We start from the raw sequence: 25,993 nt of genomic DNA on the forward strand, positions 1-25,993 counted from the left end.
AGGCCATTGTGCTTTAGAAAAGCCTCCTTATAGTTCATGTCCTCAGATTGTAATGGATCCTCAGCCCCAGTTTAACAAATGCAACTCACTCCAGCCGACAGTATATGCATTTCAATGGGCCTGGTTACTGGAAATGAACGGCCTTGTTGTCATCAGCTTATGAAGTATGAAACAAACAATCCCTCATCCATCCATCCCAAGGAAAGGCGGATAAAAGTGTGAGTCATTCTACCTGTCAGTTTCTATCCAAAGCCTGTCTCGTGTGAAACGAAAACATGCTGTTTATGATGGCCATGTGAGAGAATACAGCATGACTGTGGGGATGGTGAAGGATAATGGCCAAACTGCAGCTCCCAGAACCTAAGACTGAAATGTCAACAATCATTATAGACCAAGGTTAAAATAAAATGACCACAAACACAAAAACACTGGAGTTTTTCTTTTTTTTAATTTCACAAAAATGAATGCTTCTGTTCCTGAAAAGATAAACGGAGTAATCTAGAAAACACTGAATGCACAGTTCTCACTTTACAGATGTTTTTAGAACATTTCATGGTTCATTTTAGGCACTTGGAATCATAACAACATTCCCTTTCTGAAGAACAAATACATCTTTGGTCCGGTATGTAATTTAAAAAAAAATAAAGCCAGAGTATGAAAATTACACCAGCTTCAATGTTTGTTTCCTCAAAAATGTATTTCTGACATACAATATATAAAGCTTCATAAAGACTTTTTTTAATACTTAAATAAGATATTATCGCTACATCTCAGAAATGACCAGCAATCTTACAGATGTTTTGCAAGAGTAAAGTGAGAAAAATTAATGTGTCGGCTCAATCAGATGTACAGAAGTACAGGATTGTTTTAGTCAAGTCACATTTGGCAAACATGGGTTTCCTTTGTCGTGTATTTTCAGTCCGCTTCCTTTGAAAGATAAAGAGCGATGGAGACACATCCACCTCTGTCCTTCTCACAGCCAGTTCAGCTACAGGGCAGCCACGTCTGATATGAATGACTGCACGGTGAGACCTGCGGTGGCTGCACGTGTGCAATATAGTAATTACTGAAGTTGATGTCCTGTACGTAAGGAGCTGGCTGGTAGTAACACGTGACATTCGTCACAGTGGGGATGGCGTTCTGCTCAGCCAGCACCTTCAGCGCCAGCATGGAGATGAGGCTGAGCGTCTGGCGCCGCTCGTGGCCCATCAGACACACAGTGCTCTCGTTCACAACTTGGTGCAGAGTCATCAGACACTCGTAACGTTTGTGCTCCATCCCAGCAAAGTGGTTTTGCAGGTAGGCCTCCAGCTTCCTCTGCTGCTCGCCGATGTCAGGGAAGTCAATGAAGAAGCGTGAGCACATGTAGCGCTGCATCTGCTTCATGTCCGCCTCTGAAGAGGGTCTGAACCCTCGCACCAGCAGGTGGCAGTATTTCAATAAACCGCCCCCTCTGATTTCTTCAGGGCTGCGTGTAGCTATGGTCCTCTGACACAGGTGATCCATGGCCTCCTTGAAGTCCCCATACACACTCTCCCCGATCACAGTGGGGTGAAAGCTCTCAGACATGGGCGTCTCTGAGCAGCGGTCAAATAAGAGCAGAGAGTCGAGGCAAATCTGGAAGGAGTCCACGCTGAATTCAAACTGCCGCCGCAAAGAGTCCACAAATTTAAGCTCTACATTCTTGCCCGTGTTGTTGGACAGCGAGATGAGGCTCCAGCGGTCCGTATCATTACAGACTTTCACCAGTTTCTGTACATAGGCCTCTTTGAGGGTCAGTGCTGTGATGCGCTCCTTAGAGACCCCGGCTGGCAAGAAGTCCAACAGGCAGTCCAGCACGACGTCCTTCACCAGACGGAAGGCCTGGTCATCTTTCAGCGAAACACCAAAGATCAGGTCGAGGTCCTTGTAGCCCAGTCCAGTGTCCTGATGGAGCACATGGCTGGCAGCAGATCCGTTCAGCCTCACATCTTTAACACACACACCTCTCTCCTCCAGCCTCGCCCGCACAACCTAGACAGGAACGAGAAAGAAATTAAGCATGTTATTAGTAAGAAAATGAGAGTAAAAGATGGAAATAAAAGTCCTTGTAGTTTCAGAAATGATGAAAGAAATACACACTAAAAACGATTCAAGTTAAACTCTTGAAATATGTCCAAATGAGCTCCACATGTGCCTAGTGGAAATCAATATTTTGTGAAGGCGAGATCAATACTGCTGGTCTCAAAAGTCCATTTCATCACCATCAGCCTCAGTCTGAATGAAACCTAAAGAGCCCAAACAAAGAGCAGAGGCAGAGCTGGCAAGTCTGTGCCTGTACTACAGGTCCATCTCCCTCTGGGTCTTATTTTATCACAGAAACAGTGATAAGATTTATAATCCTGAACTGTAACATAGAGAGAGTGAACACCAGTGGTCTGGACCAGCAGTGTCCAATATAAAAATAAAAACAAACAAAAACCCCTGCTTTAGGCTAAATGTCACAATTTCAGGTCATTAAGGATCAACAGCGTTTCCTTTTCTCTGTCCCAGTGACCTGTGGGATGTTTAAACGAAGGTGTCCCGCTACAGCTGGACACGACATGCCAGCATCGCTTCTAGCAAGCACAAAGAGAAACCATGTCTTGAAGTAGGATATCAAAGGTGGGTTCAGCCCACATGCCCGTGGGGAAATTGGAAGCGATCAAAGTGTCCCATTGAAACGTAGATCTGAATGATATGACATATCAACAGCTAGCTGCAGCTTCCATTTTACAAGGAAGGCCAGCTATTTGAGAAGTTTGTCGTATTAGTTCAGGTTATACACATGTAAGCAGATTGTAACTAAAACATTTGAATGCCTGATTTGCTATACACATGAGCTAACACTCCACAAGTATTTCTTCTGAACAAATAATTGCAGACAATTCAAGCAGTTAAAGCTGCAGTACAAATTAGCTGTTACACACTCACTCACTACAATCCTAAATCTCCCTACTGGTACTGACCTGTCAGATTAGTGTCTGTTAACTCTCTCTCCCATGGTGATCAGATAACAAGCTGGCTCTATTTATACATACTGGGTCAGGCTAAAGACAAACAAACATTTGAAGGCAAGTCAGACCCTCACTCAAAAGGAGGAGAGGAGGAACAAAATTATTTTGGCACGACTTGGCAGTAATGGCATTCCCATCATTCAGCCTTGTTGATTGGGTTCAAATTCCAATCAGAAGCAATTATAACGTGGTTTTTCTGTGCTTCTGTGGTCGTCCCATTATGTCAAAGCAGAAATTCACCCTCAGGCATACTCTCAGCACCTTTTCCTCCCTCTGCCCTCTGAGTACAGGTAGTCAAATCATATATGCCTGGATACAGCTGAGTGGTTAAACATCGCCTCTGGAAGCATAGGTTTGCCTCTCCTGGCTTTACGTCAAATCCTGCCAGAAACACTTGATTAGACGCCTGTCTAATCAAGTCTGTCTCACTTCTTTAGAAAAAAAGAACCAAAGCGGGGTGAAAAAAAAAAGGTGCAAGGAGTTGTGTCTGGTTCCCTCATAATCTGTGAGCCACAGGTCTGAGTTGTGAAGCAGTTAAGAACAGAGGGTATTTTTTATCTTAGAGCTACAGAGTCACTTTGGACTGTAGCGCCTCACAATGCTGCAGTGGATGTTAACGTCCTGTCTATCCCTCCAACCCTGCAGCAGGACAAAGGTCCACTCCCTCAGTCATAGCTCCTTTGATGTTTAACAAAGATGGCATAAAAACCTATTAAATAAACATTGAAGCTAAAGTAAAAAGTCTGATGACAGTTTGTCACGACACTAGATTTACTGTTGATCAATGTTCAGCCAACCACTAAATGAATCTATGTGGCAGATGGTTCGGTTTCCACAAATACAGGGGAAACATAAGGGTTAGGGTTAGAGTCCCCACATTTGGGGCTCAAACCTGCATTTAAGCCTTGTGCACGCTCACTGGAGCATTCATCTTTCCACAACCACAAGTCTGAAGCTCTAGGCTTCACAGGCTTGTTGAGCTCATCTTGAATATGTCAATGTGTAAATGGAAATGGAAAAAAAAGGGATTCTGTACTAGATTACCTGGCATGGTTCTGTTAGGAATCAGCTATATGTTCAATGTGAAATTCTAACAGTGCATTTACCACTTTAATGCACAGGCAGCTATATAGAGAAACCACTAAGCGAAGTGAAATGTGATCCAGCCAGGATGCATAGGATGCTGGAAATGCTGAGGGACTTTGGCATGTGAAATTAATAAAAAATTTAATTCAGTGTCATCAAGAGGAAAGAAAAGAAGAAAGAAAGAAAAATATTGAGGGTTCATAGTTTGCCTGTGGATATTTTGTTAGAACAAATCTTTGGAGAAGATAGAAGCCTTGGGAAGAAATTAGAAGCAGTCAAGATGTAAACTTTCAAAAAAAAAAAAAAAGAAGAAGCAGGGCAAAGAAATTTATTGCGTAATCTGTGATAGAAAACCTTTAACACAAATATAGGGGTGTCACTCATTAACAGTGTGTGGGGTTGGAAAACAGACAAATAAATTTTAATTTTAATATCTAATTCCCCAGATGTTATCACAGAGAGAGAATATTTGATCCAAGGGTTTCACAGTGTTCATTACCTGCCCACATGCTGTGTAGTAAGGTGTAATATTCACTTTTATTTGTATGCATATTAAATAGGGTAGGCCTATATATAAAACTGTCCGTTCAAACTAATAACAGCAACTAATGAGTAATTAAACATGTGAGTATGTAAATGTATGGATGTGGGTCTGTACCTGTACAATCTGGCGGGGTTGCACGGAGAGAGTGGGGAAGTTTCCTCGGCCGTGGATGGGGACAGCCTCCGCCAGGATCGAGTCCAAGCGCTGCACCTGATCCCAAGACAAGACGCAGAACCGCCGGCTCTGATCCGACGCATCACCGCAAGACATGGCGATGTTCACTTTCAGACCCCACCCCAAAATTACAAAAAAAAGAAAATTTAAAAGAAAAAAAACAAACAAATCAGCAGAATGTGAATCAGTGATTCCTCCCAGCTCAGCTCTGTATCTTCAAAGCTTCTGTCTTAATATACAAGCCAGGTATTCCTGTGAGTGTCGGAGGTGAGCAGGTCCGGTTGTTAATCTTGAAGTGAAGAGTGGAAAAAGTTCGCTGAGTCTCAAGTGGTGGACGTTGGAGTGGGATTAGCCGCTTCCTCCGGAGTGTGCCGCTAAAATCCGGTCAGTCTGCAAAGAATCGATTCATAAGGAAGGTCCAGAGGGTTTAAAGCAAGGCTCATTAGCATGAGCCCTGTGATTGGCTGCTATGTTTGATCATTTATTATGGACGCCCTGTCTGTAGGGAACACCCTTCATGTGACGCAGTTGACAGGCTCCTCCCCTCTGCTCTACTCATGGTGCATCCTGACAGGGTTTTCCCTGAAACAAGTCTCATGATCTACTGATCTTCAGATTTGCATGGCCTCAGCTGCAGCAATATTAGAAATTAGTAGGCTATATATTAATTTAATACTTGGCCATTTATATGCGATTGCAAGCAGATAGGTAAAAATGATTGATTATGGAGAGTACAGCTGTGCAAACACAACCTCCACTTTTACTCTCATGATGTATTTCTTTATTTACCCAGGGAATGTTTGCAGAACATGCAGGATGTTTTTTAGCAGTAACGCCCTCCTTCACGATCATACACTTCATGATCATACAGGAAGCAAGAGAACACCATTAGCATTCTTGAGCAAGCGAAATAGGTTAAAGGCTGTGCTGTAGTAAGCTGTAAAGAGGGAACTTCAACAGGAGCTACATGTGTTCTTCCAATCAGTATTATCCAGAAAATTCACCCTGGCAACTTTGTAGTCACAAGCTCAGTTTACTAACCTCTAGGCCAGTCTTTCACAACCTTCTTGGCTTGTAAGCCGTTAAGACAAAGCAACACCAGTTGTATGTCTACTGGTTGTGAGCAGATCAACCAGAAAGTGGGGTTTTTTTTCTGTTTTTCTTTTTCATTTGAATCATTTACAGAGCCCTGGACAGGTAAAATTAACCCATACTTCACAAGGAAAATGACAAATAATAGAGGAACATCAGAATGAACATGGTTTTGTGTAGCATAACTATATTTTTTTGCATTTCCTGTTTTGTTGATCATTTCACAACATCATAAACATCAGCAAAAATACAAAAATAAATGTTCTGTTCCTTAGTAGTCTCTGCAGTACCTATACTGTCTTACAAATATAAATAAACCTTAACCTCATGCCTTCATTGTCACAGACTTAACATAAAGAAGACATAAGGTACTGACGATAAATTGCTGTGCCCTTAGTATCCTCAAACATAATTTGCTGTAGTTTCTTCCTCAGCTTTCTTATCCATTTACAAGCTACTTTAATAGATTCATCTTTGATTAAATACATCCAAATATATGATTTAAAACCATGTGAATTCCAGAGGCTGCTGAGACCGCTGCTGCTACTTTTACCCTGCTAAGCTAGGCTAGTTAGCTTTTAGCAGTAGTATATTTGGTGTTACTTTTTTTTCTCCATTATGATTAGATTTAGCTACAACCTTTTTTATGTGGTATAACAAACTCAAATATTAAGATGTCAAAAGATCAAAATACATTACAGCAAACAGGAAAAAGTGAGTAAATTATCTTTAGCTAAGGCTATGTCACCTGTATTAACTAGCAAGAGCGCAGACAATTTAGATTTTTTTTTGCACATATTCACTCGTATCTTAGGCTTAGGAAAAATACTGTAAAATGTATAAGATAATACAAATGCATATGAGCCTCTAGTATCACTGTTTTGTTATTTAAAATATGTACAGTATGTATAGCCACAGTATCTGATGCATAAAACAGACCCCATTAATCATTCTGGAAATCCATCATCTCTTTCACTGAAACCCAGGAGCTGCTTGTCAGTCGTTGAGTATTTCAGCTACGATAGCAGTCTATTAAAACTGTAAAATGTTGTTTGCTAATTATACATTTTCATAGGTTCTTATCATTTTTAGTAGATGCCTGTGTTTAAAGTGGAGAGCTGTTACCTTTGAATTGTTTGTTTATTCAGCCAATGGAAAATTAAAGCCTACAAGCCACACTAACAATCGTTCATTTAATTTGCTCATGATTGTGCAGGGGTTTATGAAAAGGCTCCGATAACCCGTGATGCCCTTTTCATTGTAGTTTTCCATTTACGTTTTCAGATACAATGCTGCCACTTCTTTCAAGCCTGCCTCCTTATCTGCATTGTTTCTTATTTGTTTTGGTGCAGATGCAGAGACATTCCTCTAGTCTGAACAAAACATCTGTTGACTTTTTATGCTTAATACTGTGTATGTTTGTCCACCTGCAGAGGGCTTTCACATGAATACTGTAAACACATTGAACTGCAAAGCTGGTGAATCTATGATCTGTCAGATGCTGTCAATGCGTTCTGCTTTAATTATTCACTCTGATTTTCCAAAATCTTCCAGGGCTTATAGGAGAGAATTGCAGTCACATTGTGATTGTCTTTATGTCTTATCCTGTCCTGTTGTGTAGCCTATTATGTGTTTAAATAAATATCCCTTAATGAAGGACCTCACACAATGGTAGACATTACTCATAATGGCAGATGTTACTCTTTCAGTGGTGTGAAGGCTGTAAGGTTGTTGCAGTATGTAATTTGCCAGTGAACAATACAGGTGAAAACATCAGTAATTTCCTCTTTTAAAATGACCCAAATATGTCATCATGTATAAAATCCCCAGCTTCTCAAGCTTGTCGACACAGCATGTTAGTGCATCTGTAAAATGTTTATAAGAGAGTGAAGTTCATGTCATGATTGACCTGTTGTGGGTTTTTAGTGATGCAGCAATAAAACACAGACAGACGGAAACACACGCTCTTACGCACTCAGGTACGCACATCATAATGTCCTCCCAACCATATGTGTGTGTGGTGCGTGTGTGTTTGGTTCACGCACTTCTCAACAACACACAGCTGGAGGCGGACAGTGTCTCCCAGGCCTCTGAGAGGTCAGGTCGTGGGCGTACCATGGATTTGGTCTCCACAGAAGATCACTTCAAATCCTTGTGATGTCAACATAATCCTGTTTCCGTGGCAACAGCATCCGCGGTTGTCGGGCAGCGAGGCAGAGGCGTCTCCAGCTGAGGGCCCTGCCAGGGGCTGATGTGAGACATCTGCGTCATCCAACTATAAATAACCCACCATGTGGCAGCTGTGAATCCTGGGAGCAGAGCCAGCGTTTACCTGAATGTGAAACACTTGGGGACGAGAGAACAATGACGGCAGATAAATGTCAATCTAATTGACATCCTCAGTTTCCCATGTCAGAGGGAGTCAATCGGATATAAAGTGAAGACATTCGTGCTGTGGAACAAAAACAATTAACACACTGAAGACAACAACAAAGGAAAAAAAACTCCTGCAATGTGTACACTGCTTATTATTCCCTGATTCAACTTCTGTTCATTCATGTCAGTGTTAGTGTATCCTCTGTTTATCCCTGAGTTGACATCCTGCTGGAGCCATGACAACTGAGACTGTGAGTCTTGTAGGCGCGGCGAGATAGCCAGTATTTAAACACACCTTAAACAAATGATGCATTATGCAGATGTATTTTTCCAATCCTTGATCATGGTCAAACATTATGAAACAATATGGCAGTCTTCAGTACAACAATATTAAAGACCTTCAATGAAAGTTGGTTGAAGACATTCATGGGTTTTTATTCCCTTGTATTTGTGCTCAGAGGCTGATGAAGCACATCAGACAGTTTCTTTTTTCTTTTTTTTTTTTTGTCAAACATCTCTATGGGCAGTGACAAGAAGAGGAACAATGCTGTTGAGGAGGCTTCTCTCAAGTGCAGGGACATGAGCACACGTCAGAACGTGTTGTAAAAGCGTGGCTGAAAATCGATGTTGCCAAACAACAAGCCGTGAAGTGTCACAATGATCAATTGTGCGAAGACAGATAATACTCCCTCTGCCACACTGGATGAGTTGTGCAGCTCGTTTTCTCACTCATCTGTCAGGGCTCCTACGATCTAAGTGAATTATTTCCCCAAAAAGACTTTCTTCATTCGACATTGAGCACATTCAGACTTGTAATACTAGAAGACCAAGCATTTGCTATTATTAGACTGTGCATCATGTGTAACTTTGGACAGTGCTGCCATAGCTAAAATAGTGATGCAGCTGCTGCCATTACGTTGCATGTCCGACTTAACATTGCGTGTTTGATTTTAAAGCAAGTTTGATTTTGTCAACGAATCAAACACATTTCTATCACAGTTGCTTTTCTGGCCCAGTTTGCCTTGGCAGCAGATGACCTGTCTACGCAGCCAGGTTGAAGTGACCAGTCAGCCTGGACACCATAGGGCCAATCTGCGATAGAGGACGTATGATAAGAGAGGTAAGTTTACTTTTCCGGATTGCTCCAGATGACAAATCTATGGGACAGTGGAACAAGGTTACGCAAGCAGCCGTGCTGCTGACGTCAGACTGCCTCCGCTGTCTGCTTGATTGATTACAGTAGTGCTTGGCAGAGCTGACCAGTGTGCACCTGGGAAATAAAAACACACCAAAAACACACTATAGATTCAAGTGGTATCACACATCTCCTCTCTGCTCGGTCCACATCTCTTGTGAAATGGAAAAATACTCAAATGTAACACACACTACGTGCTATTGATCTGATGTAAGCTTTGTTATTCTTGTTAGATTCAAATAAAATCATGACTTCTATTGATGAGTTTTGTAAACCAAACCTGATGTTAAGGGTATAATTAGACATAATACAGTATTTCCCAAAGATTATAAGCATGTCAAAACTGGATTAAGTAATAAAAGTCAGAGTTGCAAATGGTTTTATGTTACAGAATCTGTTTTTTAAACTTGTTTTTACTGATTTTATGATGGTTTCTTTTCTCTTTTCTTTTTTTAAGTTACAAACCGTCAGCATCTATATGGACCAGACGGTCTGCAGGTCCATAGTTGTACCATATCAATGACAATATCTTTCGAGAGGAGAGCTTATTGCATAGTTGAATTGCTCTGAAGCTCAATGGTCAAATATAGTGTTAGAATATGTATTATGTAAGGCTTGGCTCACTTTACCCTCTGAATGGGTGGAAAGACTGAAGGAGAAAAAACTTTGACTCAGGCTTAAGTTGTGCAGAATGTGGATGGCACTATAGAAAAAAAGATAATTTAACAGTACACGAGTGTTTGGAAACATGGATCTACAATATACAAATGTATACACCGAGGCAAGATAAGTAATTCCTTAAGAGAATGCGATGACATCTCTAGTTTCCCAATAAATCAATTTCCCAGCTTATGTGATAAAGGGAGTCATGCACACATTTTCTCCTTTATCTATTTTTTTTTCTTTTCCTTAAATCCAAACTCAGATAAGCACATGGATATCTCAACACATGTGACTTACTCCTGCCTATATTGTCGTGTATGAGAGAGGAATGTATGGCCCTGGTAATAAAACACCCTCACCTTCTTCTGTATGTCTGTGACTTCCTAACTTGGACAGCTACTTTAACTGGAGCTTAAATCATGTTACGCAATCACCCCACACCCACCGCAATAGGATCTTTAGGGTCGCTGCTGCAAATTACCTTGTCAAATACTTAACAAAAAGAAAATAAACACCCAGTTTGCTTCACTAACCAGCTTTAGTGTTGGTAGATGAATGGATTCTGATTATTGATTATTCTCCAACAAACAAACACTACTAACGGCACCACAGGGACGTGGAAGCAAGATGACAGCTGCCTTCAATGTTCAGATCCTGCTGAGTCACCAAATGTAACCATAATAAAAGCTTATAAAATAAACTTGTTCTGTCATTTTCTCAACACATGTGCCTGGTGTGGACATTGCATATTAAAAGCTACCACAAAGAGAACCGGCTGCTTCCACTTTCTGGAGCATTTACCAGAAGTGAGAGGGAACCCCTATTAGGCAGAGAGCTCTGATTTCATTCCCATAAATCCTGCTCCTCACCCCCATCCAGTAGCCCAGAGAATAACTCAGCCTGAGGGGGCGATAAAGAGAGCAATTGTGCCAATTCACTTGACACCTTTTGGGTTAAAGCACAGAAGAGGTATGGAGCACGCCCACCCCACCCCCCTACCCCCACCCCTCAGAGACAATGTGTATATGGGTCAAGATGATTGACTTATGTAACAGATACCGTTGGACTGAAAACAGCAGCTCTCACACAGGTTAAAACCTCTGTCCTAACAAGAGACTAATAAAAATGTGTTCATGATCATCCAGATTTCTTAAATCCTCCCCCTGGAGGGATTATGGGATCGGGCAAAAGTGTATCCCATCATACCATGGCTCAGAGAGGGCCAGCTGGATGTTCCAAGAGCTTATGATCAGTGATTTGCAGGCATTTCCAAATTCATGCCAGGTGTTTGTGAATATCGACAACAAAACAAACCTTTGAACAAAAACAAACTCGGCTTGTTCGTTGTAGTTTGGAAGATTCCTGCAGGGTTTTCTGGTGATTTATGCAGTGCTGTAACTGGAAGCATGCAGGAGGCAGGCATGTTGCACACATGGCCAAGAGCTGCCCGGAGATACATAGTGTAGTGCTATAAGCAGCGACTGGGGCTCAGACACTGCGCTCCATGTTTTAGATCAACAAATCACTCAACATTCACCTCACAGTCTCACACATTTCACTGTACATTTAAAAGCCCAGTGGCCTGTGTCTGACTATAGAACATCTTCTTATCTCGGTGCGTGTCTTTTGCTGCCTTTTACATAACTTACTTTTAAGTAACATAGGTGAACAAGATAAGCAATATGGAGCATTTAACCTGTGCTTGCCTCATAAAACTGTACTGTGGTCTTAGCTAAAAGTCAAACATGCTGAGAATATGCCTGGTCATGCCCTGTCATCTGTCAATCACCTTGTCCCATATACCTCTTTCTCCCTCTGACTTTATTGTAGGTGATACATAAACTTGGGAAATGAACAAGTGTGTGAAGTTCACTGGCTTTTATTGACTAGTTATTGCACAACCATGTTCTGTAACTAACCAGATACTTATCTCTTTTATATAGGCTACATATGTACATACATTTACTGTATATGTAAGGAAGTCCACAAATCCCCAGGGGAAAATCCCATTTTATATAGTTTTGAGTGACTTTTATTTACTGTATAACAATGTATTGGATCTTATGTGTTCATAAAAATCAGAATCTGCAGAGGAACTACAGCTGATGGACAACATATTAAACAGCATAAAATATTCAAATATGTTAAACAATATTTACAGATTTTTTAAAACTGTAACTGCTCATAGTCAGCCCACCCAGATGATATCTTTTCAAATAAATGAAGATACAAATTGTTTTTCCTTAATCATTTTAGAAGGCCTGAGGATTAAAATAAACCTTTAAAAGGTAAAAAAGAAAAGAAGACAGACAGCACACTTGACCTATTACTGGAAAATTTTAGTTTGCTAAAATGCATGCCACCTTACTCTTACATAGAGAAAAAAATGTTATTTAAAGGCTCTTTTAGCAAGTTTTGTTACAGCTACATAGTCAGTGTTAGCATTAACAGCTGTTTGCTGTTACTTACCAGTCTAGAAGAAACGTTGTGAGTTAACCATCAAACTTCAGTCCTTTACTTGCCAAGAGCTGTATCCAGCAGTAGAAATAAATATTTTCATTTGCTTCTATTTCTATCACTTCTGTTCTTTTAATAACATTAATATGCTAACCAGCTAGCTTAACATGATGCTGGTCAATCATGTTAAGTCTTGTTTCATTGGATTGGTCACTGTGACTACCAGGACCAATCGTGGTGGGCCACCGCATCGGCTGGCTTTTTCATGGTGCACTTGAGAACATGCTACATTTGTGTCCAGGGCATGACTCCTCCGCCAGTAGATGTTCCTTTCATGTAGTCGCTGTTACATCACCACCGGTCTCTTGTCTGCAGAATTAATCTCATTCAAAACTCCACAAGGTTTGGCAGCAACAGAACAGTAAATTGGTCCTTCTTCTTCTCCAGGAAATGCTTAAATTGGTACTATCCAAATGCCATACAGAGCTGAATTTCTTTCCCTATCCGACCATCATGTCACTGCTTTGGCCGATGCCCAAGACACTCACTTGTGCCTACATTTGGAGTGCGAGCATGCATGCTTGTGTGAGCAACAGGATGCTGACCTAACAGCCACCGTTGTCGTTAATAAGAAGGGTTTTCTGAATGTTACATGTAGAACCTTTAAGTGCATTGATGCATTTCTGCCTGTTGCAGAAGTCAACAAATGTTTCTTTCATTCATACATTGGAAGCAACGTGGAGATATAAAGCTCATTAACGGAGTTGTTTAAAAAGTTGAAACCATTGTCTTGTTTCAAAAGAGTGCAGCTTAAGAAAATAAACAGTGACATGTTATCTGCTGGTAGGTTAGCCTTAATATTATAAAAAATGATCTGTCAGCAACCAAAGCATTTCCACGGATTGATATCACCATATCTAACAGTCTGCTGTGATAAGGTTTGACCCTGTGGTACCTTGGTACACTAATCCAGCCCCATGGCACATATTCAGGTTTCCATGGGGAGATCTTTCCACCTCACCACGCACAGCCAACGTTTTTCCACTGCAAGAACTGCGCATATCTCACGTCTTTTTACTTATCTTTTTATCTAATCTGTACTCAGAAAAAAAATGCAAATACTAATTGTTGCTGTTCAGCAGATATGGTATCTTGGAAAAGTGGAAATGAGAGATATGAAGATGGGGGGGTCATAATCAAGGCCTATATATCAAGATCAAAAGTGTTACAATAGTAACAGCTGCTGCTGAGATACAGTGGATTAAATAACAAATGAATTAAATAATAAGCTAAAGAGTGCACTGAATTATCTCACTGACCATCACAACCTAAAACACCCTGTGCACTGTAAGCTATCCAGTAAGATCTGTAACCCTGCACTCACCAAATTGCATTTGGTCAACAAATCTAATACACAAACCAACCAAAAAATAACATTGACCTGATCTATCATGAGCTCTATGTAGTAAAAGGCTTTTGACTTTAGCACTCGCCACCATGCCCAAACACACAGTTAATCGAATCCACCCTTGTTACACCCAGAGAAATTCCCAGAAAAGCAGTACACAAACATATGGTTAAGTACTGACCAAACTCCACACACACACACACACACACACATTCTATGAGGAAACCTTTATCTTTATTGCTTGTAGTGTCAGCTAACATGCAAAGAGTTGCAAAATTTTGCTGCGCTTCGACCCTGTTTGTTAGGAGGTCAAACATCCCTTACATTTTTTTGTTGAGGAAATTTTATTTCATATATCCACCTTTAGGAAAGTATGCAAGAACTGTAGGGCATTTGGTTGTTATAGTTTCAACCTTTAGGATTCAGAGATTTTAACCACCGTGTGCAGACTATACCCACAGGATTCAGTTGTTTCATGTTTCACTGGCAGAGGCAACAAACTATGCCTGCTGGCAGCTGCAGCCTCCTGGCAGCTGGTTCATTCTGCTCAGCACAGGGTTAATTATATCCAGCTTCACTGCCCAGCACATAGAGACACACTTTTAGCTGTCCAAATCACAGCGGCAGTGATGCTCACAGCAGCCCTGACTGTGAGTCACCTGTTTTGTTCGCTGAGGTACTTCACTTTTGCTCCAGTCAGACCAGCGAGCGATGAGGAAAAGACTTGTGAGAGCGTGACACACCGCTGCACACATGACAGCAGAGCCAAAAGTGGCTCGCTGAAGAGGAACGAGCATGATGAATCACAGAGTGGATGACAGCCGGAGGTAAATTGGTAGTGGGCTATTTCTTTGAAGAGCTGGAATTTATTAGTTTTAAGTGAAAGAGATGGCTTTCCCTGCCGTTCGGTTACTGCATGTTCCTCCATGTGTTTCCGAGAAAAAAGAAGGAGTCAGCCAAAAGAAAGTGCCATATTAGACAATGAAGTTTTGTTCTGATTGATTATGTATAATGGCCACAAATCTGCTGAAAAGAGAGACGTACAACCAATAAAGCTCAGCCCTTATTCATCACCCTCTGTCTGATCTAATCCTGTTTCTCGAGTAAAATAAAGTCACCTTGGTTCCATTAAAGTACATCCTCTCATTTTGAAAACCGGTAGTAAAGCAAAGCCTCTCATCCCCCTCTGACTGGGTGGCCTTCTCTGTCTCAGTGCCACACCAGTTGGGGTTAAAGAGCATGACACACTCCAGCAGGCGAATAATCACCCGCAGCCAACAAGGATTCAAATAATCCACATCTCAGCACTGCTGACAAATAAACCCAGTACACACTGATGACCTGGTACCTTCACTGCTGTTGTTAAATTAAACTCAACCTCAGACTTCTCTTCTACCGCGAACAATGTTTAGTGCTCTAGGCGATTGTGGATGATTGTGGCTAAAATGCAACACAGATGCTGAGGCAGTGATGCTTTGGCTCTTTCCTCCTGCGAGACACTGAGCCAAAAGTTTGACCATCTGTTTCATGTTAGCTTAAGATATACAGGTTGCTATACTGTCATGCCTAGGCAAGGACTCTTTTGAAGTCAAATGAGGTAATAGAGACATTAAAACATTTTAGAAATCCATTAAGGTTATCAAATTTCACAACAAGGGGTCTGAGTCTTGCAAGCATCAGCCACAAGTTTATGTTTTCAGTCTTTTTCTGCCTGTATTACCTGCCACAGTGAAAAGCAAAAATGTAAAGATCATAACAATGTGCTTATACATTCTTACAAAGTGAAGTGTGCTGAAATTGCCTACAAATTTTTCAGAATTTCTAAGCTACTTCATAAGAGATAAGACAACACATGCTGTTGTACATTTTTACATAAACTCAAAAGCATCCTCTTTGAAAGCTGAAAAACACCAGCGACACAGGAGACACCAGCTGCCATATGCAGACACCCCTTCAAAGAAAAAGAATTGATTTTCGGATGACCTTAAAGCAACATTCTCACTTTTCTGCACACACAAGTGACAGCTGAAGTGCAGGCAGACTCCAGCATCAGCTGCCATGGTCCATCCTCTGTGATCACTGGCCCCACAGGCTATTTTTTCCCAGTTTTCAATTTGAATAATTACGGGAAAATCTACTGCTTAAAAAGTATAACCCTGGGCACAGAATAAACAGATTGTAGGCAATGCCAAGAAAACAATTTGCCACACTCTGAAAGATGATATTCCATTTCGAATGGCTGTTTACAAGGGGGGGAACGGGAGAGAAAATCTGTAAACTGCAGGTCAAAAGACTCTTATTTGACGGGAGTGCATCTGAGGGCAGGTAGCAGATAATCATATCTGTTTTTACAGTCTTTTACAGACTTTTTGCCTTCTGGTGATCAACAGTATAATGTACAAGACCTGGGGTTTGGACCTAGACACTATGGTAATGATGGCTAATACATTTTTTTTTAAACTGAAAGATAATTACCAAAATATCTTGTTGTAACTCTTTATCGCACATAGATATCATGAAACCATCTTTCAGTCAGCTGCTGGCCACAGTTTGTGTATTTGGTGAACACACATCACGTCGACCCCATTCATGACTGGATGTTTGCCTGTCTGAGCACATGTGGCCGACATGCACCTCTACATTGTTTCCATTTGGGAGCTATCAGAAAGAATGAACCCGATAACCACTGATTTACTGTTTGTGTACCATACTTTGACATGGGTCTGTTTAACATCACAGTAGTTTATATAAAGTGAACACAGGGTTTTGCTAGGCAGTCAGAAAGCCTTCACATGGTAAGGCTGTATTTTTAATTGTGTAAATTTGAGACAAATCAGTTTTGAGAGAAAGAAGGGACAAAAAACAGTAGAAGTCAACAAAACTGATCATTTTTATTGACCTAATGTTACAGGTCCACTGCCACATCCTACAAAATGCAAACAAGTTTGTTCATACAAGCACTGCTTGTAATTGTCTCTACACAAACTATGGATCTTGATGCAGACTGATAAATGAACGACCCACTGACTATGGCAAAGTGGTTCCTCACAGACTCACAACCTATGTACAGCTTCAACACTCAATTACAAAAAGAAAGAATAAATAAAACATCACAAGGCCTTTCTTCTAATGGTTTTCAAGTTACTAAATTGTTCTCTGGCAAGCCTGCAATCCTTGTTCACATCCTGCCCCCTAGTGGCACAAACTAACTCCTAACCCTCACAAGAAACTGTACTCCACCATCACAGACAGGGAGTTAAGTTTCATGCTGTAAGAGCAGTTAAAGGTCACAGCCATGAAAATGACAGCTTGTCCTGCACGAGAAGAGGCCTCATCAACATTCCTAAAACATTACTCTGCTTGAAACAGTCGAACGTCAGGCCTGTGCTCCAACCACCGACACACTTGTGACAGGTAACAAACTGTTGATGTGCCCTGAAGCAAAGAAAAAGCAGATGCTCACTCAGACTGAAAGCGTTCCAGGAGACCACATAAATAGGAAACAGCATTTCAGCGATGAATACTCCAATCCAAGCCCTGATAGGCAGCAGCAGCAAATATGATTTTGATTTAAATACTTGGTTTTAACATCCAACACATTTGATAAAGCAACAAAGTGGACATTATACAGTTATGTATAATTATGTATAAATGCTACACAATTTAGTCATTCAGTATCCAGTCATACCTGAATAAATCTGAAATATTTGCCATTTAGCTTAAAAGCATCTGATGTACAAGATGTGCAGAACTGATTAGAAAAAACTGAAAAAAAGCTTTTATACGCATACAATAAAAATAAAACAAAAACTGCACCTCCTCCTCTCCCTTCAAAAAGTGATTATTCATGTATCTAAAAACAGTCAAACTGGATCCACCCAATGACACTGGGCTGATGTAGACCTGGGTGACAGGATATGATCGGACGTGACATAAGGCTAACTCTTGAACTGATCATCCTGAAATGGCTCACTATCCAGAGCATGCCATTTCAGTAAGATCTTTTGTTCCTGTACTTCTTGCATCCACAGTCAAACGTTTAGTTTTCCCAGATTTAAAGACCTGTTTGCATAAGATATTAACAGGAACTTAAACACTGCGGCTGTGATGTATGGCTTGAGGTTCTGTGGAAGGTGTGGAGGCATGTTCTGGGTATCTTTAATAAAAAGGTGTTTAAAAAAATATTTCTATATTGTGCTTCCAAGTGTTACTAAGATTTACCTCCATCCTGAAGGACACATACAGTAGTACATTGTTGATTTAACTCACAGAACAGGTAATGCTTAATCAAATCATAATGACATCTTTAGAAACCAAATGGCAACACGCTTCATGACCACCACTGTAAAAAAAAAAAGTCAGTCAAATTCATTGCCAATGATACAGAGCAGCGGAATAAGTCCACTATGACTCCTTCTGTTGTTACTGGGTGCACACTCAGGATAGAGGGATAAAGCCAATGTCGGGTGCATCGCCCAGAATCAAGCTGGCCCGGCTCAGCGATGGCGAGGGAGAAGCCAGACGGAAGGCTGGGTTGATGGAGTGCAGCGAGTCCCTCTTGCTGCTTCTGCTGAACACAGGGCAAGGAGCGGCCACGGGCTCGTGGTCGTGCTGTTGTGAGCAGCCAGTGGAGGGTGAAGGCTCTGAGGAAGGTGCCGGCGTGCTGAAAACTTCCGGGCCAAGAGGGGTGGTCTTTGGGGGGCAAGGGGGACACAGGCCATGAAAGTCGGAGGAGTTAACCATCCTCTCCAGCACGTCCTTGGTGCTCTGAGTGCACTGTGTGCAAAGGAGAAAACAGAGAAGTCAGGAAAAAATGGGGCAACATCATGGGTTCACGTTATGAAAGGCCAAGCTGCAATGACAAAACAGTAAGACGGACATGTACAGAAAAATCTGAATGTGATTTAAAGGATTAGTTTGGAGCTCATCAAGCACAATGGAAGCAGTGATTGCACAAATGACAGCACTGTCAAAAGATTCAAATGAAGAAGCATGGAGGAAGTGAGTTAGATGCAGACAATGCAATTAGAAGGCAACCATATTAAACAAGAGTAAAGAAAGATTTTGATGTGTGTGGTGACACTGCTTCTTCCTGTGTTTCTTCTGGCTTTGATCAGAGTAGAAAGGGAGGTAGTTTATACAGACTTGTATTTGTTTGCATCACCATACATGCACAATAAAGCCCCAGATAAATGAGAAAAACATGTCATCTATCTACAGAGAAGACAAAGAGAAAAAATCATCAGCCCTCAAACACGAACTCCATCCAGCACTGAGTGAGTGAGCAAATGTTAATGAGAGAATGAATGAATGGTAGTGAAGCATGCACATTCAAATAAGACAGTGCACCCATCCACACCATCACTACAAACCAATCACAAAATCTGCCCTATCTGCGTTTGGCTTTATGCAAAAAATAAAATAACTTAGAAAAGAAAACTGTTAAGATGACAGCAACTCCAAACCTAAACGGGCACAATATGAAAGATGAGACAATGAATGGCAAGTGAAGAGATGTTGTGATTGGTTTAACGTTCAACCCTACTCTTACCATCAACCGTCTACATGCAGCAGTGCCCTTCAGGCTGTGCAGGAAAAAGCAAAATCCTGACAGTTCTCCTCCTAGCAGGGTGGAATGGATACAGTACAACACTGAGTGTCAAATCTTTCATCCAGCGATTAACACAAATGCTCATAATAAATAAATCCAACTGTTCGCTAACTTATAAGTATTGAAATAAAAAGTTTAACCTCAGAAAATACAACTTTTTCCAAACATCTTAAAACCTGCAGTCAGGCACATGAAGACTTGATAAAATGAAAGTAAGTAAGTAAACTTAAAACAGAGACCAAAATCCCAAAATACAAAAATAATGTTTATTTAACACATAAAAAAAAACACTTGTTATACTTTTTAGGTAAATAAAAGATGCACGCACAAATAGAAGTAAAAGTAGATTTTAGAAAGCTAATAATATACCTAAGATATTTGATATGTTGACATATTTAGACAAATGTATTCAAGGCATGTGACAAATGATCTGTGATAAAGTGCTGATGAATCCAATACAAAATGTGATCTGATACCATTTGCATGTCCTACTTAAAAAGTCCTTTGTGTGCATAAACCTTCACCACAACATACAAGCAAACTGAGAAGTACAATAACAGAGAGGTAGATACAGCAACATGTTGAATTCCTACAAGTGTAAGCAGACATAAACACAAACTCAAATTTCAAAAGGTGCGACAATTAACGTGTTTGCCGTCAACACAAAATGACCATAACATATCTGCAGCAGTCTGACAGGGGAACTCAGCAACTCAACAATGACTTACAGAAATGGTTAAATGTTTGGCTGTTAAAACTCTCTGCCCACTTTCGTGCTGTTTTTAACTGCTCAGTGATGCCAAACAGTGTTACAAGTGGCTTCCAAGACATTTTGTTCCACAGCTAAAAGAATATATGACACAGCAGTATTACTTCAGCATGCTGCACGGTGATAAATTACCTCTTCAGCAGCTCGCATGTCAGCTATAATTAGCTACCTCAATCATTTCTACTGTGAATATTTGGCTTTATATTATGTTAGTCTCAAACCATCGTAAGCTGAGCCCTAGTAATGTTGTTCAAATGCAAACATAGACTACTTAATGGGCCATTCACTATAACAAATCCACAATCTTTTTCTTCCTGTTTGTATAGACAAAACATGTAAAATGTGTGACTTTCATGACAAAGATGCAAAGTACCGCATGACAGCAACTCTACTTGAGGTGCTGAATCTGGAGGTCTGGAGGATGAAGGAGTGGAAACACAGACTGTGGAGAAGGCACACAGGGGGGCAGGCTAACAACAACACAGGAGCTATGGGACAGTCAGGACTTGGGAGGGACCACAAGCTGGTTCATCCTACCATGTGCGTGTCATTCTTGGCCGCAAAGAGTGGCAGCTCTATCTCCGAGGCAGAAGCAGCAGGGATCGCCTCATCGGGAGACAGGAAGCCTCTTCTGTCAATCAGACTAGAGAACAGAAGAGAAGATTATATTATGATGCATTTAAACGTGAACTCTACCTGCACTGTGACATATGCTATCGTCAAGGTTCATGAAGTGTTTTCACTGATACTGAGTAGAGGAAATGTTTGTAGAGCTGTTAACATGATTAGTGAGAGGCAGGCTGAACTGCAGAGTAACTAAAAGAAAAATGTGTGTAGGGATGATAAGGACTCCTGACATCAGCACTCACCTCGGGGGCATGGGGCCACATAATGTCACACAGCAGTTAGTTATGATGCTGTTGTAACTGTATGGATTCCCAGACTCCTCCGCACCCCTTTTACTTGACCAGGAACCCTTTATCTGCACAGTAAAGAAAGAGGGTATGCTGTCAGTCAGTGGATAAAATCTATTAATGAATTGAACGGTGTCATATGTTTAATACTTACATCTTCATTTGTTGTGAGGTTGGAGGCTACTAAGTATGTATGGAAGCCTGAGAGTCCCAGTATAGACCAGATGGAGAAGAAACAAATCACCAGCTCCACCACAGTAAGCGAGGAAGAGTCAAGGCATGATTACATCATCATTATCAATCATTACTTAGGACAGGTGACAATGAAAGCAACATGATTAACATCTATGATAATGGTGTCGAAGTTGTTTCCCTCTCACCATTACACAGAGAATTCAAATTCACTGAGATAAGTAGCCATATTTTACACTGTGGTGGGGGTGCTTTTTCTTTGCTTATTAGTTAAGTTAGCTTATGCCTCTACGTTATGACTTACTAAAATAGAAGTAGTTATGTAATGGTGTCATTTATTTAGACGTAGCATAGAATCAAGTACTTGCAAATATATAAACGTCACATAACACGTGTGCTTATAATATGAACTCTTCACATTTTGACAAACCATTTTTAATATCAGAACATTAAATATAAATGAAAATAGAATTACTCAAGTGAAATGCAAGTACCTCAAAACTGTATTCAAGGGCAATACTTGAGTAAGCATACGTTACATTCTACCACTGCAAATTTGTCATGCAGATGTAAACAAAAGGCTGTCCCACCATCATACTGTTGCTACTATTCCTACCTTCCAGTCAGAAACTCATTGGTTTACATTTGTTTCAGCTTGTTTAAGATATACTGTAGATAATCTATCACAGTGAACATGTTGTAAATTATGTTATTTATAAATTGGCTAAAAATGCCGTTATGACCTTTAATGCTTATGGTCACAGAGGATGCACAACGTTTTAAATTCCAATATGAAAATGATGCAATAAGTTTCTAAAATAAAATCTAAAAGTCACCTGCTCTATGAGATAAGTAATGGAAAAAAACAGTCTTTGCACAAAGACTCCAACAGGAAGACATAATGTCATGCTCATCATGCACATCATTAGGAAATTAACCAACCCCTTGTCTGCGAATAACAACTCAAACCACTGTGTAGTCATGCCGTCTTTATCTGTCTAGTCACTGACATCATCACACAAGGACATGAGGCAGCAAACCTACTACTGGAAAGCCATCTGCCTAAAAGCACTGCTTTGCTGCATGCTAACTCTCTGATCCTATTAAGCGTGGGCTTAGGCTGAGGAGGAGTGGGAAATGCCTTGTTAACAGTGTAACTTGTGTTTGTTGTTGGCAGGAAATAAACTAATTCAAAAAGATCTCATCTATCTCATAAACAGGTTGACTACATGAAAATGTGGTATGTACAAAGGATATCTGGCAGGGCTCTCTTGAATGGCTTGAACGAGGCTTTTAACTACTTGAGAACCTGGAGGAAAAAAAAAAAGACATATCTCAAAAAAGTGGTTCTTGATAACATGACAGGAACATCATACAACTACTGAGTGATATCTGTGCCTTTTTGTAGAGTGAGAATACTTACGCAGAGTAATGTGTGTGATGACACAGCCAAATATGAAAGATGTCAGAAATGACAGAGAGATGATGAAGCTGTAGAAAAAGCGGTAATTGCGTTTGCCAACGCAGTTCCCCACCCATGGGCAGTGGTGATCAAATCGTTCTGAGGGTGAGAAAACAGTAAACATACCAAAGATTCAAGGCAAGTTTTATAGTACAACAGCAGTAAGCCTCAAAATCTAACACACTGTACTGTATATTAAATTATTCATATCAGAAGCTGACGAAAAAGACAAGAGGTCCCCTAAGCCAGTCTACAAGACTGCGATCAGGGTGGATCCAGGCATAAGTGCTCTGTATTGGCTACTGTATATGGCCACTTAATTAGGTATACCTGTACAATTCAATGTCATGCAATACAACTGTTCTATCCACTTTGTTTAATTTTATGATGGGCACTCAGTTTTAGTGGACAATGTCATAGAGGTGTTATTCAATTATATGTTTTAACATCTACATTATAAACAGAGGTGATGTTGTACTGGACTGCGTTACATTGAGAGGTGCAACAACAACTATGACCTCAATGAAAAGGATGTAATTGGATTCACACATTTCTGATGTCACCAAAAGCTGAACACTATGAACTTTGGTAAAGCTAGAATTTATGGCAGAGCTGTTGTACTGGATTCCATCAGTTTATTCACATGTGCCTAATAAATTGGCCACTACAGTACTTATAAAAGGCAATCATTCCAGAGTGACAGGATATTAAGTTCCTCTTGGCAATGGTAATAAGTTTTTAGGTATAATTAGAGTAGTTGGAATAAGTGGTAACTTTATAACGCATCCTTACCCACACAGTTGTCACACAGGCTGCAGTGGGAGGTCCGAGGGGGGCGGAACATTTTACAAGTGAAGCAGTATTTGAGTTTTACCACCTGCTGGTTGATGAGGATCTCCTTGGTACGCGGAGGGGGGCGATATGTAGAGGATCCTGAGGTATCTTGAAATGGAAAAGTACAAGTAGAAAGACTCAGTAAGACTTGAACATTTGATACATACCTTCACCCAAAAAGCAATCAAAAGTTATAATAAACGCCACATAAACACAAACAACCCTATGTCTGGCTTTTGTGCTCTTCAGTCATGATAGTTAGAATAAGCTGCTTAGGTGTTGGTCTACAGTTCAAAGACAAACACGTCCCTCGGAGATCCCCCATATGGCAAAGCTCCTTTACCCCATCTGTCCCACAGAAAGCATGCAATTCCAGGATGTGCCTTACCTATCTGTTTCTCTATGTCGGCAGCTTCATCTGGGGTGGCCCTAGGAAGGATGCCTGGGTCTGTAAAGCTGGTTCTCAGCAGGGAGATGACCACAAAAACAAAAAGCATCCCACCAATCACAGGTATGAAGATGGTCAGATGCTCCACCAGGAATGGGCAACTGTAAAAGAAGGAGATGAGCTCTTTTCAGTCAAAATCAACTTTACTCCTCCAGCATATTGTCACGATACTCCATTTAAAGCAAATGTGATAAGGCTAGATTCAGGGCCACCCTCCACATCACGTTAGCAAGAACCTTCAAAGTTGACTTACAAAGGGTCATTTGTAGTTACTCACTCGAATGCAAAGAAAAGGCCACAAGTGACAACAATAAGGCCCAGTGTCAGAGGAAGGACACCGCTCTGTCTGGCCAGCATGATCCGTCCATCGCAGAAAAACCTGTTCTTTCCTGGGAACACTTCCCATTTCCTCCGCGGCCGCTGCTCTTTCTTTTCGAGGTGGTTCTGTGCCGACGAGGGCGACACCGACAGCGCCCGGGGGTCGATCTGCTGGTACTCGCAGTTCTTCATCATGTAAACAGTATCCACACGGCTCGGAGGTAGCTAAAGACACACACGGAACTCGCTTTTTCTCGACGCGCTTTCGAGAGACAGTGCTCTCAAGATTCAGTCATTGTACATTTATATTTTTCCCGTTCGGTTAGCGTTCAGTTGCCCATCCTGAAAGCTAACGCCAGCTAGCTAGCGTACCAGCAAAGGCATTCTTCTCCGTAGTTGAGTTTAACGAGTTGGATCAATTCCCGATTTGACTCAAGGTTAACTACCATCTTGGGTAGTTAAATTAAAGCTTCGCATAAATATTAGTGCTCATTTCGGTAAATTGTCTCGCCTTTTGTTAAGATTGCAACACAAGCAGACAGACAGGCTTTCGGGCAGTTCACGTTTCCTTTTTTTCTCTTCCCGTCAACCGATGTACGTCACGTCGTGAACGTTGACGTATCTCCGCTGATTTGTAAAGACACAAACACATCAGGTTTGAGAGGAGATGATATGTAGATCAGCGGCAAACAGCAGCGCCCGCACAGGGATAATCTTTGGATTGGCATAGGCAGCTCGAGGTATGTGCCTTCCCACATTGTTTAATGAAAGCCCATATAGATAATACACCAGTTCGTTGCAAACAATCAAAATAAGTTCATGCTGTTGTTCAGTTGCTGGCCTTCAGTATCATGGGAGAGATTTTTCTATGTACACATAGTGGATATTTTACAGGCTGATGAGAGTATTTAACAGACCCTTTGGGACTCCAGAGTTCCTAGGAAATTTGATTAACTCATAAATTATTCTCACTGGCTTGGAGCCGGTGTGATACTGGGTACTGCATACTGATACACTCCACTACCGAGGAAACTTTCTTTTTTCATAGTTGTAAAGTCATCTAAAATTCAGTTTCATCATTCTTAAATGATTGGCCTTAAGGTAGCAGTTCTGCTGACCTGTGTGCTAAGCATGGCAGGGATTAGGAAAAGCATTACATCATTGACTTCTCTGGCTTTTTATTTGTTTATTCATTTAATTATTTTAGGTTTAATGGAAGAGCTCATATTGAGAATTCTATGACATTTACCTGTTAACTATAGTTGAGATGGTTCAGGAAGAGTAGGTTCAGCTCCTCCTGTCCACATGTCAAAGTGTGCTTTTGCAAGACACTGAATCCCAAATATTTTTCCAATAGTGATCACTTTCACACATCACTTTGCACGGTAGCTCGCTGCCATCATTGTGTGAGTGTG

General features: G+C 40.9%; 2 protein-coding genes across 3 annotated transcripts; both read right to left on the reverse strand.

Annotated features, from left to right (window-relative positions):
* Positions 1–429: 429 nt before the first annotated feature.
* On the reverse strand, positions 430–5,243 carry tent5ba (terminal nucleotidyltransferase 5ba). Its single transcript, XM_056381758.1, has 2 exons — positions 4,780–5,243; positions 430–2,013 (listed from the first exon to the last, which is right to left on the reverse strand). The coding sequence occupies exons 1-2, from the start codon at positions 4,933–4,935 to the stop codon at positions 985–987; spliced, it is 1,185 nt and encodes a 394-aa protein (XP_056237733.1). The 5' UTR covers positions 4,936–5,243; the 3' UTR covers positions 430–984.
* Positions 5,244–16,902: 11,659 nt separating this feature from the next.
* On the reverse strand, positions 16,903–25,164 carry zdhhc18a (zinc finger DHHC-type palmitoyltransferase 18a). Of its 2 annotated transcripts, XM_056381180.1 has the most exons (10): positions 24,538–25,162; positions 24,201–24,361; positions 23,771–23,920; positions 22,940–23,077; positions 22,774–22,825; positions 21,479–21,581; positions 21,280–21,392; positions 20,948–21,053; positions 19,582–19,652; positions 18,667–18,806 (listed from the first exon to the last, which is right to left on the reverse strand). In XM_056381180.1, the coding sequence occupies exons 1-9, from the start codon at positions 24,771–24,773 to the stop codon at positions 19,611–19,613; spliced, it is 1,101 nt and encodes a 366-aa protein (XP_056237155.1). In that variant the 5' UTR covers positions 24,774–25,162; the 3' UTR covers positions 18,667–18,806; positions 19,582–19,610. The 2 variants fall into 2 exon arrangements, with proteins under 2 accessions (XP_056237154.1, XP_056237155.1); XM_056381179.1 differs by lacking the exon at positions 19,582–19,652 and having other exon boundaries at positions 16,903–18,806; positions 24,538–25,164.
* Positions 25,165–25,993: the final 829 nt, after the last annotated feature.

This window comes from Seriola aureovittata, chromosome 7 (genome assembly GCF_021018895.1).
Source record: "Seriola aureovittata isolate HTS-2021-v1 ecotype China chromosome 7, ASM2101889v1, whole genome shotgun sequence".
Lineage (NCBI taxonomy): Eukaryota > Metazoa > Chordata > Actinopteri > Carangiformes > Carangidae > Seriola > Seriola aureovittata.